Below are 15,543 nucleotides of genomic sequence, written 5' to 3'. Positions count from 1 at the left end.
TTCCAAGTTCATAGAGAGCTGGGCTTAGCAAAAAAATTAGTCTAAATAATTGCAAAACCCAAACTGCCCATCTACTACTTTCCAAAGCAGGTCCCTATCTTCATTGAACAAAAATAATTTGCAAGAAAGCCTGCTACAAAAGAGTCTAGTCGTTTATTTTTAACAATTTCTTTTTAAGGCTGCACAAGTTCAGCCCTTATATGGTTGTGTTCTCTGTGGTTAAGATTTAAGGCAAGCTCATGGTAGAGAAAGCAAGTGGGGCTATGGGGTGCAGTAGTGGGTGCTCTGGCACTTGGATGGCCCCACAGGCGTCACAAGTTCAAAGCCTTCACACTGGATCTTCCTTCGCACTGCAGCCTGCTCTACCCCAGCTGCATCCCCTTTTGGATGTTTATCTCAGCGTCTTCCACCACTGTCCACCCCAGTTGTCCAGACCATAAAGATAAAGGACATCTGTAATTTCTCTTTCCTTCTCTTTTCCCGACAACCTACTAGCCATAAAATCCAGTGGACTCCGCTGTGAACATGCCTCATTTTCTACTCTTCACTCCCTTGCCAATGCCGGACTCCAAGGCACTTTTTTTCTCTTTCCCTTTTACCAGAGCTTTTCTTGCACTGCCTGGGCCCAGACCGCCGTGCACCCCTCCCCATCCCACAAAGCAGACACAGAGAGCCTTCCCAGATAAGTGACTCCCTGTTATAGCTTCTCAGCGCCCTCCTCTACCCAGCTTATGAGGATTTATTTACTTCTGCAGTTTAATGTCTCTCTCCAAACATCAGGTCCCACCATCCTAAGGAGGTCCCCCATGCCCCATTTCTTCCCAGAGGCGCTTAACCACTGAGCCACATTCCCAGCCCTTAATGTTTTTGAGGCAGGGTCTCGCTAAGTTGCTGAGGCCGGCTTTGAACCTGCGGTCCTCCTGCCTCCGGAGTCGCTGGGATTACAGGCGTGCGCCACCACTCCCGGCACCACGACCACATTTCTAGAATACGCTCTCGTCCCGGTCCCTTCGCACCCGCCTTTCTCGCCGCTCAGTGTCCTCGCTCACGTCCCTCTCATCATCCAGGCGGCTTCCTTCCTTCCTCCCTGACGCCCCAAGCTGGGTGTCCTCGGCCGCGGGAACTCCCGCCAGCCGTCTGGCCGTCACAGTTGGGCTCTCTCTGCCCCGTCACCTGGTCCCGTCTCTAGCTCGGTGTGGCCTGGGCTCGCGACTTTCCGCCCTCTCGCGTCCCGAAGGGCTCCTTCCCTGTGCCCTGCGCCCTCTTCTGCGGCCTCCCCGGGGGGCGCCTCCCCGCGTCCCCGGCACGCAGGCACCGCGGACGCCTCCTCCCTAGCACGCTCCGGGACTCCCCTTGGAATGTCTGTCCCCCTTTCCGAAAGTAAAGGCCAGAGGGCGGGACCCTGCCTCGTGCCCCCGGCGCTCAGCAGGTGCACGACGGAAAGCGCCGGCGACCGTGCAGCCAACGTCCTCGGGGCTCCCAGGTGGCCTCCTGGGGACCCCGCGGCGCCCTCTGCTTCCCCGCGCGGCGCCGGAAGCCACTGGGCCGGCCCCCTCCCCGCGGCGCCCGCCGCCTTATCTCGGCGCCTCCAGTGCCGCAGGGGGAGTCGCGGGCGCGCCGGGAGGGACGTGGCGGCATGGGCCGGGGGCCCTGGGGCTCAGGCCGCCCGCCTCGCCGCCTGCTGCGGCTCCTGCTGCTGCTCTGCATGGCCCGCGGCACTACCGGAGCGCCAAGCGCCCAGGGTGAGTGTGGGCGGGGACGCGCGCGACGCAGGGGCCCCGTGAGGCCCCCGCTGGACCCTTGAGGAGGCGCTCGCGTCCGGACGCTTCCCCGCCCCTGGGCTGGCGGACGCGCAGCCGGGGCGTGGAGCGCAGGTGCGACTTGCTCCGGCGTTTTGGAATTACGAAGGCGCAGATAGAAGAAACAGGAGGGGCTCCCCACCCGAGCCCCAGGCCGCGGGGGACGCCTGACCGGCGCCCTGGGGAACCGGTCGCTGCCCCGGGGCGTGTGGCAAGGTGGGGGCTGGGCGGGAGCGCTACCCCGCAGGAGCCGCACCCGGAGTAGGAGGGCCTGGGCCCAGAGGGAGTTCCGCTGCACGGTCAGGCTTCCGCCTCCGCGGTGGCTTTTGCACAACTGATTCTTGACCCCAAGCACTATACTTTCTACTCCTTAAGTTTTTCACCTCATTGAAGAGTTGGATGCTAAATATATATGGTGAGGAAAGCGTAAGGAAGTTGCAGGAAGAGTTCATTCATTCCTGACTAGACGGCCCTTGAATACTTCCCCGTGCCCGAGACGAGTGTGCAGGTCTGGCCGCCTCCGAGCTCGTAATCTGGAGGAGGCAGACAAGCCAAAGATCCAGTTCTAGGCAATTGGAGTAGTAGGTGTTGTTTCTCCTCCTCCGCAGAACGCAACACCGAGCGAGCGTGGTGGTTGTTACTGTACCAGAGAGGATTCAGACAAGTAGGGGAGGTGACATTCACCAGCAATGACTGTGGTAGAAGGCAGAATGACGCAAGTGCTCTGAGGAGGCGTGGGCGGTCCGAGGACAGGGACAATCACGTCTAGCTGGGGGTCGGGGGCGGGGACATCACGAACGCCCCATGAGCTGGGCCATCAAGGATTGGTAATATTGGGTTTTGGAAAAGGAGGAAAAGGCATCCCAGCTCTTGGCAGGGAGCGCAAACGGAACAACGGGAGGAAGCACCCACGGGGGCCACACAGGATGGGGCCTGTCGTTCCTTGGTCTGTAGGAGATGAATGGGAATAGGAGTGGACATTCTCACCAGAAGACCAAGTATCGCGATTGGCAGGCCACTGCATCTGGACTCAGCTGTTCCGGGTAGTGGGAAGCCATTGGAGGTCATTGCAGGTTTTTGAACAGGAAGTGATATGAAAAGTGTGTATAAAGACCCCCTCACCCCGCCCTGCTCCCCGTTTCCTTAGTAACACCAACACTGATCCTGAAATGAAGGGAATTTCCATGTGAGGAGTTTGTGGCTCAGACTTCTGTCCCCTGAGTTCTTTTTGGGACTTTTGCCTTCCCTGGTAGGTGTCGCTCTTGATGGCTCAACTTTCTGGAGTGACTTTTGGTAATACCAGATGCTCTGGTAGTCTTTCTTCCTCCCTTTCCTGACTTGGTCTCCCACAGGACACATGAAAGCTTGAAGAGTCTGGGAGCTTATTCCAGGATCTTCCTGTGAAGTCTCCAGCCTAAGAAACTGTCCAGTGCCCTGCTGAATTGCTAGGCTAAGATGGCTGGAGACAGCCACTAGCTACCCAAGGTCATCTGTACGTTCTTACGTATGTGTGTGCTGGGGATTGAACCAAGGGCATGCTAGGCATGTGCTCTCCCCTGAGCGACACCCCAGTTCATCGGCAACTTCCTAAAGGCTGTGGGGTGAACTTGGGGAAATGGGAAGCAGGGCTGCCTGATGGAGCCTCCTGTCCTTATGCAGCTATCTTCCCTTCCCTTCCAGCCTTGGAGAATCTGGTCTTATGTATGACTTGTTTCCATATAATGGACAATGTCGGGGAGAAAGCCTGGGGGCTTGGAGCCCACTGAGGCAGTTGTTAGGGTTTCTGGCCTGGCAGTTCTGAGGATGGAATCCATAGTAATGGCAGCAGAAGAAGAGGGCTGGGCGTGGGTGAGAAGGTGGGAGTGTCCTGGAAGGAAGGGGTTCACAATGGATGTGAGGTGCAAGGGCACAGAAGAGGAAAGAGGACACTAAGGTTTTGGGAGTGGGAGACTTGGACAGATGATTCTGTGGAAGGAGAGAAAAGAATGGGAATTAAGATGATTGTTTTGAACCTCCTCAATTTGGGGTGCTATTATGGCTTTTGGACAGATGAAATCAACAGGGAGTCTGAACTTGCCAGTAGTTATGTGCAAGTGGCATAGGCTTGAAGGTCTTTTGAAACCTTGAGGTTGACCAGATTAAGAAGACCCAGAACAGGTTGGTGGGGAAGACCAAGTTTAGATGGTAGATGGAGTGGAGGAGAAGGAGAAGCAGCCAAGGTAGGTTGGAGGTAGGTCAAGGAGGGAGGGGTCACATGGTGTAGAGGAGGCCAGAGCAGGAGCTGCAGCCTGAGGAGGAGGCTTTGGATTTGGGACCCTGGCCAGCAGTGACCCAGAGCTAGCAGAGCAGTGGGGGTGAGAACCAGATGCAGAGGGCAGAGACTCTGGCTACAGGGCACTCTTCAAAGAAGTCAGAAGGAAGAGGAGGGCACCATTTGGTTGGCTGGCCAGGTCAGGGCAAGATTTTTGGGTGGAGTAAAGCCGACTGAAGTACATTTTTAGACTGAGAGGAATTATTCAGTGGAGAGGGAGAAAAGTTGAAAATGCAGAAATCAATGAGATTTTAATGGAGACCAAATAAAGCTGGGCTCTAAACAGGAGAGGTTTCTCTCTGGAAGGCGAAGGAAGGAGAAGGAGAATGGAGAAGAACTGCTGTTTCCTTCTCCCACAGCTATCTCCTCAGAGCTGTTCATGTTTCAAAACCAGCCTGGTTGTCTTGCTTCCGGGAGGCCCACTGGAGCTAAACACTTCTCTCTGCAGCACCAGAGGTCCCTGGCCACGCCTTGGGAGCCCTGTGGCTTGAACTGGGAGTGTGACTGGAAATAAAGACCACCCAAAGGAGTTCTTATTCTCATACAAAGGAAGCCTCTTCTGCAAAGACTGTGGATTCAGAGCTTGCTGTGAACAGGAGTTAGCCACAGCACTTGTGTTTGGCTGAGTCTCCAAAGCAGGCACGGGGGTGGGAGAGTTTAAGAGACTTGAGGGAGGGCAGCCCGTGTGTCCAGCCTGGGGCAGCTAGAGGCTGCTTCCTAGCAACAGAGAGCCTGTGTGACTGTGAGGGGGGCTTTTGGTTTTCTCTGGTCGTTCCTCATTTGGAAATGGGGGCAAAGTTTATGGCCATTATTGGATAAGTCTATTTGGGACAATTGCAACAGAGATGGTGATTTGAGTTCCTGGATGGATGGCTGCCGTGGTGGGCCCGAGTTCTATTTTTATGTATGTTGGCTACGGTCCGTTTGTCTGTTCAGTTCCTCACTGGTCACACGAGCTGAATTACATTCACTTGGTATGGAAGATGTCTTGGGGATGGGGCTAGGGCATGAGGAAATTTCAAGAAGCATTATTGGGAAAGCAGTAGGGTGTTGGTAGGTGGGTGGGGTTCCAGGCCCCAGAGGAATCCAGAGGTTAGGAATGGGTGAGGAGGGGTGAAACCAGTCAGTCCTGTTTCTTAACCTTTCTCTGGCATTGCTCTGAGTCTGGGAGTGGCTGTGGGACTTGTTGGGTCAGGCCTGGCTGGGGTTGGGGAAGGCCAGAGAGAGGCCAGGCAGAGGCCATGAGAAGCATTGGGGAGCAAAGGTGGGCCAGGTCAGGGAAGTTGTCCTCACAGTCTAGGGTGCCCCCTGTCTGTACTAATTGTGCTTTCACAAGCTTGGTCTTCTCTCCTTTTCCATGAGTTACAGCAGCATATTTACTCCTCAGAGTGGAGATGAGGGGAAAAAAAGAGAAATGGAGAGAGCAAATAATTTTGGAGTGACTCAATGTTGCTTTAAGTAAGGGAGCAAGATTAAAATTGTTGAAGCTGTGGCCTGTCTTCCACTTCCAGGGACCTCCCTGGGCACATCCTCATCTTTGTCAAATCTAAAACTGAGCTTCTGGTGTCCGAAGCTCAAGGTAGCCTATTGTCTGTTGGCCTCAGCCCTGCAGAGGGGAAAGGAATTGAGTAGCAGGGATTTTTTTTTTTTAAGTGCACAGGGCTGGGGATGTAGTTCATTGGTGGAGCGCTTGCCTAGCACCGTGTGAGGCCCTGGGTTCGAGCCTTAGCACGCATAAAAATAAATAAATAACATAATGAAGCTGGGTGCGGTGGCGCATGCCTGTAATCCCAGAGGCCTGGGTGGTTGAGGCAGGAGGATCACGAGTTCAAAGCCAGCCTCAGCAAAAGTGAGGTGCTAAGCAACTCAGTGAGACCCTGTCTCTAAATAAATACAAAATAGGGCTGGGGATGTGGCTCAGTGGTTGAGTGCCCTGAGTTCAATCCCCAATAACCCCCAGCCTCCAAAATAATAATTGTTTAAAAAATGCACAGCTGGCCTGAGCACATCAGGAGTGAGGCGCAGGAGGAGTGGGCGGCCGCAGCCCACGAACCTGGGGTGGGGCCTGACATGAATGGCTGTGAACTCAAGACTCAGCCTGAGATGGGGGCACTCCGGGTGCAGGTTTCTGGTCTGGAGTCCAAGTGTGGGGCCCACTGCTGGTTGATCCTAGTCACACTAGAAAGCGAAGGGAAGATGGCAAAAGGAAGCTGTGGGTCCTGAAAACCACTGTACAGCAGGAAAGGTTAAGGGTTCTGGCTGGGTGGTGTCAATCCTGGGCCTGGTGGGGTGGGAAGCCATGATGGTTGAATTGGGCTGCTGGGACCACATTGCCTGAGGGAGTAACTGCTACTCTCCCTCTTGGGAGGGGAGTGTTTAAAGCAGAGGCTACAGTTTTTGTTTCTGTTTCTTTTCTTTCTTTCTATTTTTCCTGTCAAGGATGTTGGAGAGGCGAGAATGTGAGTTTCTCCAGTTCCTTCCATCTCTGGAATTTGGCAGTCTCTTAAGAGCAGTGCAGTGTTATACAGCGTCACGGATGAGTCGGGAATGACTTTTCTCCTAGTGTTTTGGGCCCTGTTGACTTTCCTCTCAGGTTATTTGATGTTCCTACACGCGCCCACAAATCTGGGGGGCAGAATCTGGGACAGGTTGCTCAGTGGGTTGGTTTGGCCTCCTTGTGAATAACTGGCGGTTAGGTGAGGACAGGTTGACGCTCAGGCACTCCTGTTGTGCTTTTAGACACCCTTCCTTCCTCCTATGACTGTGAGCAACATCTCTTCATCTTACTGTTACAATCTATCAGCTGATATCTCAGAAGTGCATTTAAATACTTGCTCATGTATTGAGGCAAAGAGGGAGGTGGCAGCCCCAGCCCGATCCGAGTTACAGGTTTTCTTGGTTGCTCTGCAGAGCAGGGACAGGTGAGCGGGCTGAGAGGGTGACAAAGCTGAACTTTTAACTTCTGTGCCAGGCATTACCCAGAGGGCTGGGAGGCTCTTTGGATGGCAGGGAGAGATTGTGTAAATTAGAACATTATGGTTCCTGTAATGAATACACATGAATAGGTAGGCATTTGTCCTAGGTAGGCATTTGTTCGTGCAAAGATATTGCATTGGATTTCTGCATCAAGAGTATCCATTGTGTTCCCATTAGCATAATTGGGAGTTGACTAGCTAACAAGGGAGTTAATACCTTCACTAACGGAGTTGTGGAGTTGTTGAGTGTTGGTGTAACGTTGCATAACATATTCTAATTGTTTTGCATATATTCACTCATTTACTCTTTAATTCTCACAGAAACTGCATGAAGTAGGTTTGATATTCTTTGCATTTCACAGGCTTACAGGAAACTGAGGCACAGAGATTGTCAAGATTACACATCCTGTAAGTGGCAGGATGATAGCTCCCATTCTCCTAGCCACTGTGCCACATACCAAGCCCTGCATCTTGCGTGACTGTTTCTAGCAATAATAAGAGTCTATGGAAATAGGTGTAATGATGCACGTAATTTGCATAGTGCTTTAGAGTTTTTTCAGCATTTCTGTTTCTCATTTAATCTTGACAACACCATTTCCTTCGGATGGATTAAAACTGGAGGATCACATAACCAGGGAGCAAAAGAGACAATTCTAGTCTCTGTTGAGACCTCCAAACCTGTCTCATCCTGTCATCCTGCACCCACCAACTCAGCTATGAATCGGCTTGACTAGCTTGGTCACTGCAGAGTGGAGAGCCAGGGGTGGCAGGTCTAGAGGAGTTACTTTCTGTAACTATGGGACTTTTCTTTGGAATCTGTTTCTTTGCCAGTAATTCTGGGTGTCCCTGGGGGACCCCCGCATCCTTCAGTTACGTGGTGGCCACCTCTCTGCTCTCAGGTACTGAGCCTGCTGATGACAGAGCTAGTCATCTTTTTTTCTTCTTGTAGTACTGGGGATTGAACCTAGGGTTTTACACATGCTAGGTAAGCGCTCTACCACTGAACTACACCCCCTGCCAGTCCTTTCTATTTTATTTTGAGATAGGGTCTTGCTAAGTTGCCCAGGCTGGCCTTGAACTTGTGATCATCCTGCCTCAACCTCCCAATAGCTGGGATCACAGGCATCTACCACCACACTCAGCTAAAGTCATCTTCAGCGTGATGCAGTTACCCCTGACTTAACTCTCCTGCAAGCCCCAGCAAAGGCCTGATGCCCTTTCTGTTGTCCTGGAGAATTCCCTTGCCTTGGCTTGTTCTCCCTGTCACGTTGTTCCCATAGCTGTGCCACGTGCCCATCTAGACTGGTGGAAGACTTTTCTCAGTATGACATCCCCCTACCCTTGCAGAATTCTGACTTAAGTCCTTGAGGTCCAGCTAGACTTACAGTGCTACTCATGATGTGGCCCACCTGGGAGCTTCTTAGAAATGCAGATTCTCAGGCCCCACCTACACCCACCAAATCAGGGTCTCTGTGAATTCCGTTTTAACCAGCTGTCTTAGTACAGTGACTGACTGCCTTGGTTTGCACCCAGATAAGAGGTTCCCAGGACACAGGACTATAGTATTAAAAATGGGATGAGTTGGTTACTCTTATCTCTGGGTGATTCTTAACTGAGCTAAAGGTGTTGAACAAGGAACTCTGATGTGTGGTCAGAAGCAGTCCCCATGGTCTGTCCGTGAATAGGGGTTGTGTTCCCTGTCTCTTTATTCAGTAGAAAGTTTCTTTCTTCAGGAGACCATTTGGTCCCTCAAATCACTAGAATGCAGAGGATCGATCCACAAGACCTTGCAAATAAGGGTCCCCCTGGCTGGATAATAAGCTTCACCTCTGCCCCCACTCACCACTTTATCTTCTGCAGGTGATCTGAGAAGCCTTCAGTTGTCCTTTTTGCTGCTGTGCGGAACAAACCTTTATTGAGCTTCATTCTGCACTGTTGAATGGATAAACAAAATTGTGTGTTCACATATCTTGATTGATGCAACTGTTTCATGGTTGTATACATTGTCAAAACTCATTGAACTATATACACACTTAAGCCTGGGTCCCTTTTCTTATATGTGTATTATATACCAATGAATTTATTTTATTTTATTTATTTATTTATTTATTTTTGCAGTACTGGGGATCAAACTCAGGGCCTTGTGCTTGCCAGGCAAGCACTCTACCAGCTGAGCTATCTCCCCAGCCCTGAATTTATTTTAGAATGCGATTTTCTTTAACTTCTTATCATTGTGGTAAAACAGGCATACAATTTTACCGTTTTACCATTTCAGAGTGTACCACCAAGTGGCATCGAGTACATTCACTTTGTCTTGCAGCTGTCCCCACCATCCATCTCTAGAACTTTTTCATCATCCCAAACTGAAACTCCATGCCCAGTTAATAGGATCGTGTTCTTTTTTTTTTTTTTTTTTATTGTAAACAAATGGGATACATGTTGTTTCTCTGTTTGTACATGGCACAAAGGCATACCATTTGTGTAATCATAAATTTACATAGAGTAATGTTGTTTGATTCATTTTGTTATTTTTTCCCTTCCCCCCACCCCTCCCACCCCTCTTTACCCTCTATACAGTCCTTCCTTCCTCCATACTTGCCCCCCTACCTAACCCTAACTCTAACCCTAACACTAACCCTTCCCTCCCCCCCATTATGTGTCATCCTCCACTTATTAGCGATATCATTCGTCCTTTGGCTTTTTGAGATTGGCTTATCTCACTTAGCATGATATTCTCCAATTTCATCCATTTGCCTGCAAACGCCATAATTTTATCATTCTTTATGGCTGAGTAATATTCCATTGTATATATATATACCACAGTTTCTTTATCCACTCATCAATTGAAGGGCATCTAGGTTGGTTCCACAGTCTGGCTATTGTGAATTGAGCAGCTATGAACATTGATGTGGCTGTATCTCTGTAGTATGCTGATTTTAAGTCCTTTGGGTATAGGCCAAGGAGTGGGATAGCTGGGTCAAATGGAGGGTCCATTCCGAGTTTTCTAAGGAATCTCCACACTGCTTTCCAGAGTGACTGCACTAATTTGCAGCCCCACCAGCAATGTATGAGTGTACCTTTCTCCCCACATCCTCGCCAACACCTGTTGTTGCTCGTATTCTTGATAATCGCCATTCTAATTGGGGTGAGATGGAATCTTAGGGTAGTTTTGATTTGCATTTCTCTTATTACTAGAGATGTTGAACATTTTTCCATATGTTTGTTGATTGCTTGTAGATCTTCTTCTGTGAAGTGTCTATTCATTTCCTTAGCCCATTTGTTGATTGGGTTATTTGTATTCTTCGTGTAGAGTTTTTTGAGTTCTTTATAGATTCTGGAGATAGGATCGTGTTCTATCTGCAAATTAAAATGGGGAGAATGTTCATTATTGTATGGTTGAGCACAACTGTAGATTTTGACTTGACCCATATAATAGTCTGTTTCAGTTGCTATTATGAAATACCTGAAGCAAGATACTTAGTTAAAAAGAGAAAGAAAGAAGGAGAGAAAAAAAAGAAAAAAAAGTAGAAAAGAAGGAAGAAGATTTATTACATCTACAGTTTTACAGGCCAGAAGTCTAAGATTAGGTGGCTCCCTCAGTTTTCCTCCAGGGAGGGACTGATGGTAGCTGGATCACGGCGTGAGCACTACCTGAGGGAGAGAGCGCGTGGCAAGACAGGAAACCAGAGGGTGGAGTTTTGCTCTTTTTTAACACCTTTCTCTTGTGGGAAGTAAATGGGGTATCACGAGAACTAATTAATCCCTTTGGAGGGTGATGTTCCAAATGACCGAATTATTTCCCACTCTGCCCCACCTGTTAGAGGTTCCATGGCCTCTCACATTGCCACACCGGGGACCAGGCTTCCAACATATGATCCCCTGGAGGATGAACTCAGACTGTATCCAAACCATAGCACCCAGGATCCATTACTTAAAAAGTCTTTCCAAAATTTTGGTTGTATCATGTGATTATAAATTGATAGTGTCTGTGACTTTTTTTTTCTTTTCATGTCATCAGAAATGTGTCAAGGGTTTCCCCCTTCCTTTTAAGTATAAAAATACACCAAACTAAAATTTTCCAGAGTACGTTTTATAGCAAGTTATTAAACATTTCAGTTTTGATACTTTCTCTATCCCAAAAATGATTTGAGAGAATGTTCTATAGTTTTTGAGTAGTTTTCTTTTGAGGATACTGGACTTATGTTTTGTAGCTTTATTATTTACTATTCCATGGTGGTCAGATAATATAGCCTTTATATTTTTTTCCTTTTTGGAAATTTGTAGGAATGGTCTCAGAATAGATTTTGTAAATAGTCCATGGTTAATTTGGTATTAGTAATGATTAATTTGTTTCATTTTTATGTTATCCTTCATTAAAAAAAAAGTAAAAGGAGCAAAAACAAAAACAGGAAGCAGAATATTTAGGAATCTCCTAGTGTGGTTGGTTTTGCGCCTAGATCAGCCTGAGGGCTGGGCTCTATTGCCTGGTTAGTAATGGGGCCAAGACTAAGATAAAATTCCAGCTAGAATCTTCCTTTAACTGGGCCACTTCTGAAGTTACAGCGACCCTGAGCATGAAACAGTATCCCACATGCCTTCAGGTTGGAATTCTTGTTTGATCTTGGGCCATATATCAGCATCTGGTAAATTTGGATGTTTTAAGAGTTTTAGCTTCTAACATTTTTGCTGTTTATCTAAGTCATTGGGGTATGGTTATCCTGTGGGGAAATGGCTGTTATCTCCCTGACATCTTAAACATTCCTTTTTTTTTTTCCCCTAGAAGGAAAATGGATAGAGTAACAGGCAACTGTGGTCTTCTCCCCTCTATCTACTTTTTGAGTTGTAGCAAGTTGGATTTCAGATCCTTTTAGCCAGCCAGTCAATAAAAATACAGTGAGTATCTATGCTGTAGCCTTAATAAGGTTTGGGCAAAGGTCAGAATTGCTGCCTTTGAGTGGTTCATATGAAACCAAACTGAGAAGACTGTGCTGTGGTCAGACATGGCAAGAAAGTAACTTGACTGATATGGGAATGTGCAGTTGTTGGGGTAGCTCAGAGGATAAGACATTCTCTTTTTCTTAAGAATGGAGGGATGAGATCCTTAGGCTGGCTATCAAAACAGGAGTAGGTGCCAGCCAGGTAGAGAGGGTGGTAGGCATTCTGGGAAAAGGAGCATCAGGATTATGGGGTAGAAACTGAACAGTAGATGGTCTGTTAGCAAAGACTGACCTCTTCTGCCAGAGGGTGCCACATGTTTGGGATTTGTGGACCATGAGGCAGGAGGAATCTGTCAGGAGTTAGATGAATGAGAGTGTTGACTGACACATGGAGGGATTTGCCCTGTATTCTGTGGGCGATGAGTCGCCATGGGAGGGCTTTACAGATGAGATTAGATCTATCCTGTTTATTTTGGAATTCAAATCTTGGTTCTTGCCAGTTGCAGTGACTCGTGTCTGTATTCCCAGTGACTTAGGAGACTGAGGCAGGAAGATTTCAGGTTCGAGGCCAACCTAAGCAATTTAGGGAGATCCTAAGCAACTTATTGAGACCCTGTCTCAAAACAAACAAACAAAAACCCATAAAGGACTGGGGATGTAGCTCAGTAGTAAAGCTCCTGTTCAATCCCCAGTACCAAAAAAAAAAAAAGAGACAAAATTGGTTCTGTTTCATAAAGTGCGTTAACTAAATGTATCTCACCTTGAGCTTTCCTTTTTAAAAATTATACAATTTATGGTTTAGGTTTTGATGTCTGTGCCACTTGCCACGAACATGCTACTTGCCAGCAAAGAGAAGGAAAGAAGATCTGTGTCTGTAACTATGGCTTTTTGGGCAATGGGATGACCACCTGTGTTGGTAAGTTCTGAGTGGTGGGTTAGATTCAAACGTTGAATCAAGAAACAGGATTCTCTAGTGTAAAAGAGTTGGTATCTTTGGGCTGGGGATATAGCTCGGTTGATAGCATGCTTGCCTTGTAAACATGCTTCCCTTGTAAGCATGAGGGCCTGGGTTCAATCCCCAATGCTGCAAAAAAAAAAAAAAAAAAAAAAAGTTGATGTCTTTGTGGGGGGCAAGGGGGTGTTTAGTTCATATGTTTTAATTATGTGAAGTTTTATCTATTGTATTAGAGCTTTGTGTTGGTGTTTGGATCTCTCCTTTTTCTAGTGTTTCCAAGGAAGTATCCCTTCTGATAGAGGTCATCGAACTTGACTCTGGAAACTCTCTGACCTAACACAAATTTGAAGTCTGTTTTAAGTTTTGAGTTACTTTAGCAACTCAAGTGAATATTGCATTTCTAAATTTCTGTGTTTTTAAAAAAATATAAATATTTATATTAATATCATAGTAATAGGAAATTACTATTAGACTTTTTGGTTAATTAGCAAAATAGTTAACTTAGTTTTGGTCTTATGTCTACCAGAATCCATCCTCTGAAATTTTTGTAGTTGTAATCCTTTGGGGACTTGGATGACTTGAATATGAAGACCTTTAGGTTGGAAGCATCTGAGATTATTTTTTGCCTCATGGTTACCACACTATGACAGATGGACAATATCCAGATTTAAGTTCAATTCAGAGAGAGTTTTACAACAGTATTTTAATAGTAAAGGTGACAATAATTGCCCAGTTTCCTCCCAGCAACCTTGTCACATGCAGTAAAAATACTGATAGTTTTACCTTAGAGTTGTGGATAGACAGTGTGTTTAGCCTTGTGATATCTTTGTGTGTGTGTATTTTTTTTTTTTGTACTTCTTAAAGAAAAATAATAATCAGTCCTACATTCAAAAAGTCACACTTCAAAATCTGGGTGTGATGCTGTGTTGCTGGTCTCAGCTCCACGGAAGGCTGAAAGGAGCATTCAGTCACCCGTCATTGTCCATCCACACTCTGGAGTTGCATCTTCTTTGACCCTTGCTTTTTAGGGTTCTACCCATGCAAAGTGTGGCAGTCTGGGGCTCCTGAGGGAATTTCTCCTACTACTCACCTCCTCCACCCCCGGGATCCCTTGCTAGCGAGACATGCAAACGTAGTGGGAGTTGAAGAACCTGGATGAGCTTTCCTGCCCCTTCTCCAGATGAAGTCCTCCTCTTGAGGATGTTGGCTCACTCTTGCTGTCCATTTACTTTTAAACAATAGATGCTTCTCTTAATGAGAGGAGGGTCTTCATTAATGTATGTGGCACCTGTTCCCTAACACTGGACACTGGACGTGCTTGGTCAGCAGGTACAGGTGAGGTTATACATGTGTCAAAGGCACTAGGCCATGGTATTAAGCCAAGGGGCTTCGGAATTGTGGAATCCTTTACCAGCCCAGTGTTCAGAACCAGTGACACAGGACAGGAATCTCCTGTTTTATGCACAGCTGAACTTGCATCTGGGAGCACTGTGTGCCTTTCTGACCCTTGGGCCGGGCATCTCTAGTTTTACCACAACCAGTTTTACCTATGAATTGTGTTCCAGATTTAATTAATTTTTAAAATGGTAACATAAGAAGAGTGAAAGAATCCAGATCACTTTGAGTTAGCGGGAATTGAGTGCAAATGGTGAGAGATTATTAAACAGATTCAAGGGAACCCATAGTGAAATCAAACATTAAATAACAAGTAAGTCACACTACTAGTTCAAAGTTGATGAGTCCCCCCTCCCAAACAAACAAACAAGTGAAAACCTAGCTGGACAGAACAACTCTAAAAGGAAGCCCAAGAAATTGGTTCCAGGAGTTCGCTTTGAAGATGGAGGCTGGAGCAGAGTTGGCAAACTATGGCCCGTGAGCCACATCCGACCTGCTGCTTGTTTTTGTAAATGGAATTTTATTGGAAGACAGCATTGCTTATTAGTTTATCTATTTTTTATATCTGCTTTGGAGCTCCACAAGCATGGGTGAGTAGCTGTAATAGAGATTGCGAGAAAGCTTGCTGACCCCTGCGCTAGCGGTCAAAGGTAGGATGGAGATTTACTTTCATTTTATTCTTTCAATTTTAAATTGTTTAATGAAAAACTCACGGGGCAGGCTTCCGTGGCCTCATGGGCATCCACACTCCACCCTGTCCTCACTAACGTCACTCATGGTCACTGTTAGCCTTAGCTGTTCCTGCCACAGTCTCAGCCCTGTTCTGGAATGAGCTTTCAGTGCTGATGTGCCATTGTGTTTCCTGGCAGCTCAGAAGTTTGAAAATTTCCAGTTTAATCATTGAATATAATATTTTTCTCCCTGTGACTTTCATGAGAAACCAAGAGAATGGCTGAGCTGAAAAAAAGGGATGCTGCTGGGTTAGTGTCCCCAGGTTGTTGACATAACAACACTAACAATGATAATATTGTTATTATCATGCTGAGACTTGAACCCAGGGCTGTGTGCATGCTAAGCACGTGTGGTACCCCTTGCTATATTTCCAGCCCTTAATTTTATTAAGTGCAAAAAAGTTAAAAAAGAATTTCCTTCTCCCAATCTTCTAATAAGA

At 47.2% G+C, this 15,543-nt stretch overlaps 1 protein-coding gene across 4 annotated transcripts in view; it reads left to right on the top strand.

Annotated features, from left to right (window-relative positions):
- Positions 1-632: 632 nt before the first annotated feature.
- Positions 633-15,543, top strand: part of SUSD1 (sushi domain containing 1) — a 113,567-nt gene continuing 98,656 nt past the window's right edge. The window contains exons 1-3 of one of the 4 annotated variants that reach the window (XM_079112664.1): positions 1,806-2,015; positions 11,866-11,978; positions 12,825-12,938. In XM_079112664.1, coding sequence (XP_078968790.1) covers positions 12,923-12,938 — 16 coding nt within the window. In that variant the 5' untranslated portion in view covers positions 1,806-2,015; positions 11,866-11,978; positions 12,825-12,922. Of the gene's footprint in view, positions 1,743-1,805; positions 2,016-11,865; positions 11,979-12,824; positions 12,939-15,543 lie in introns of those variants that run through there. The other 3 variants (XM_079112662.1, XM_079112663.1, XM_079112665.1) reach the window with 3 other exon arrangements.

This window comes from Sciurus vulgaris, assembly GCF_902686455.1.
Source record: "Sciurus vulgaris genome assembly, chromosome: 15".
NCBI classification, from domain to species: domain Eukaryota; kingdom Metazoa; phylum Chordata; class Mammalia; order Rodentia; family Sciuridae; genus Sciurus; species Sciurus vulgaris.
The sequence above is the reverse complement of the archived record's forward strand: the minus strand, read 5'-3'. Positions and strand labels throughout refer to the sequence as shown.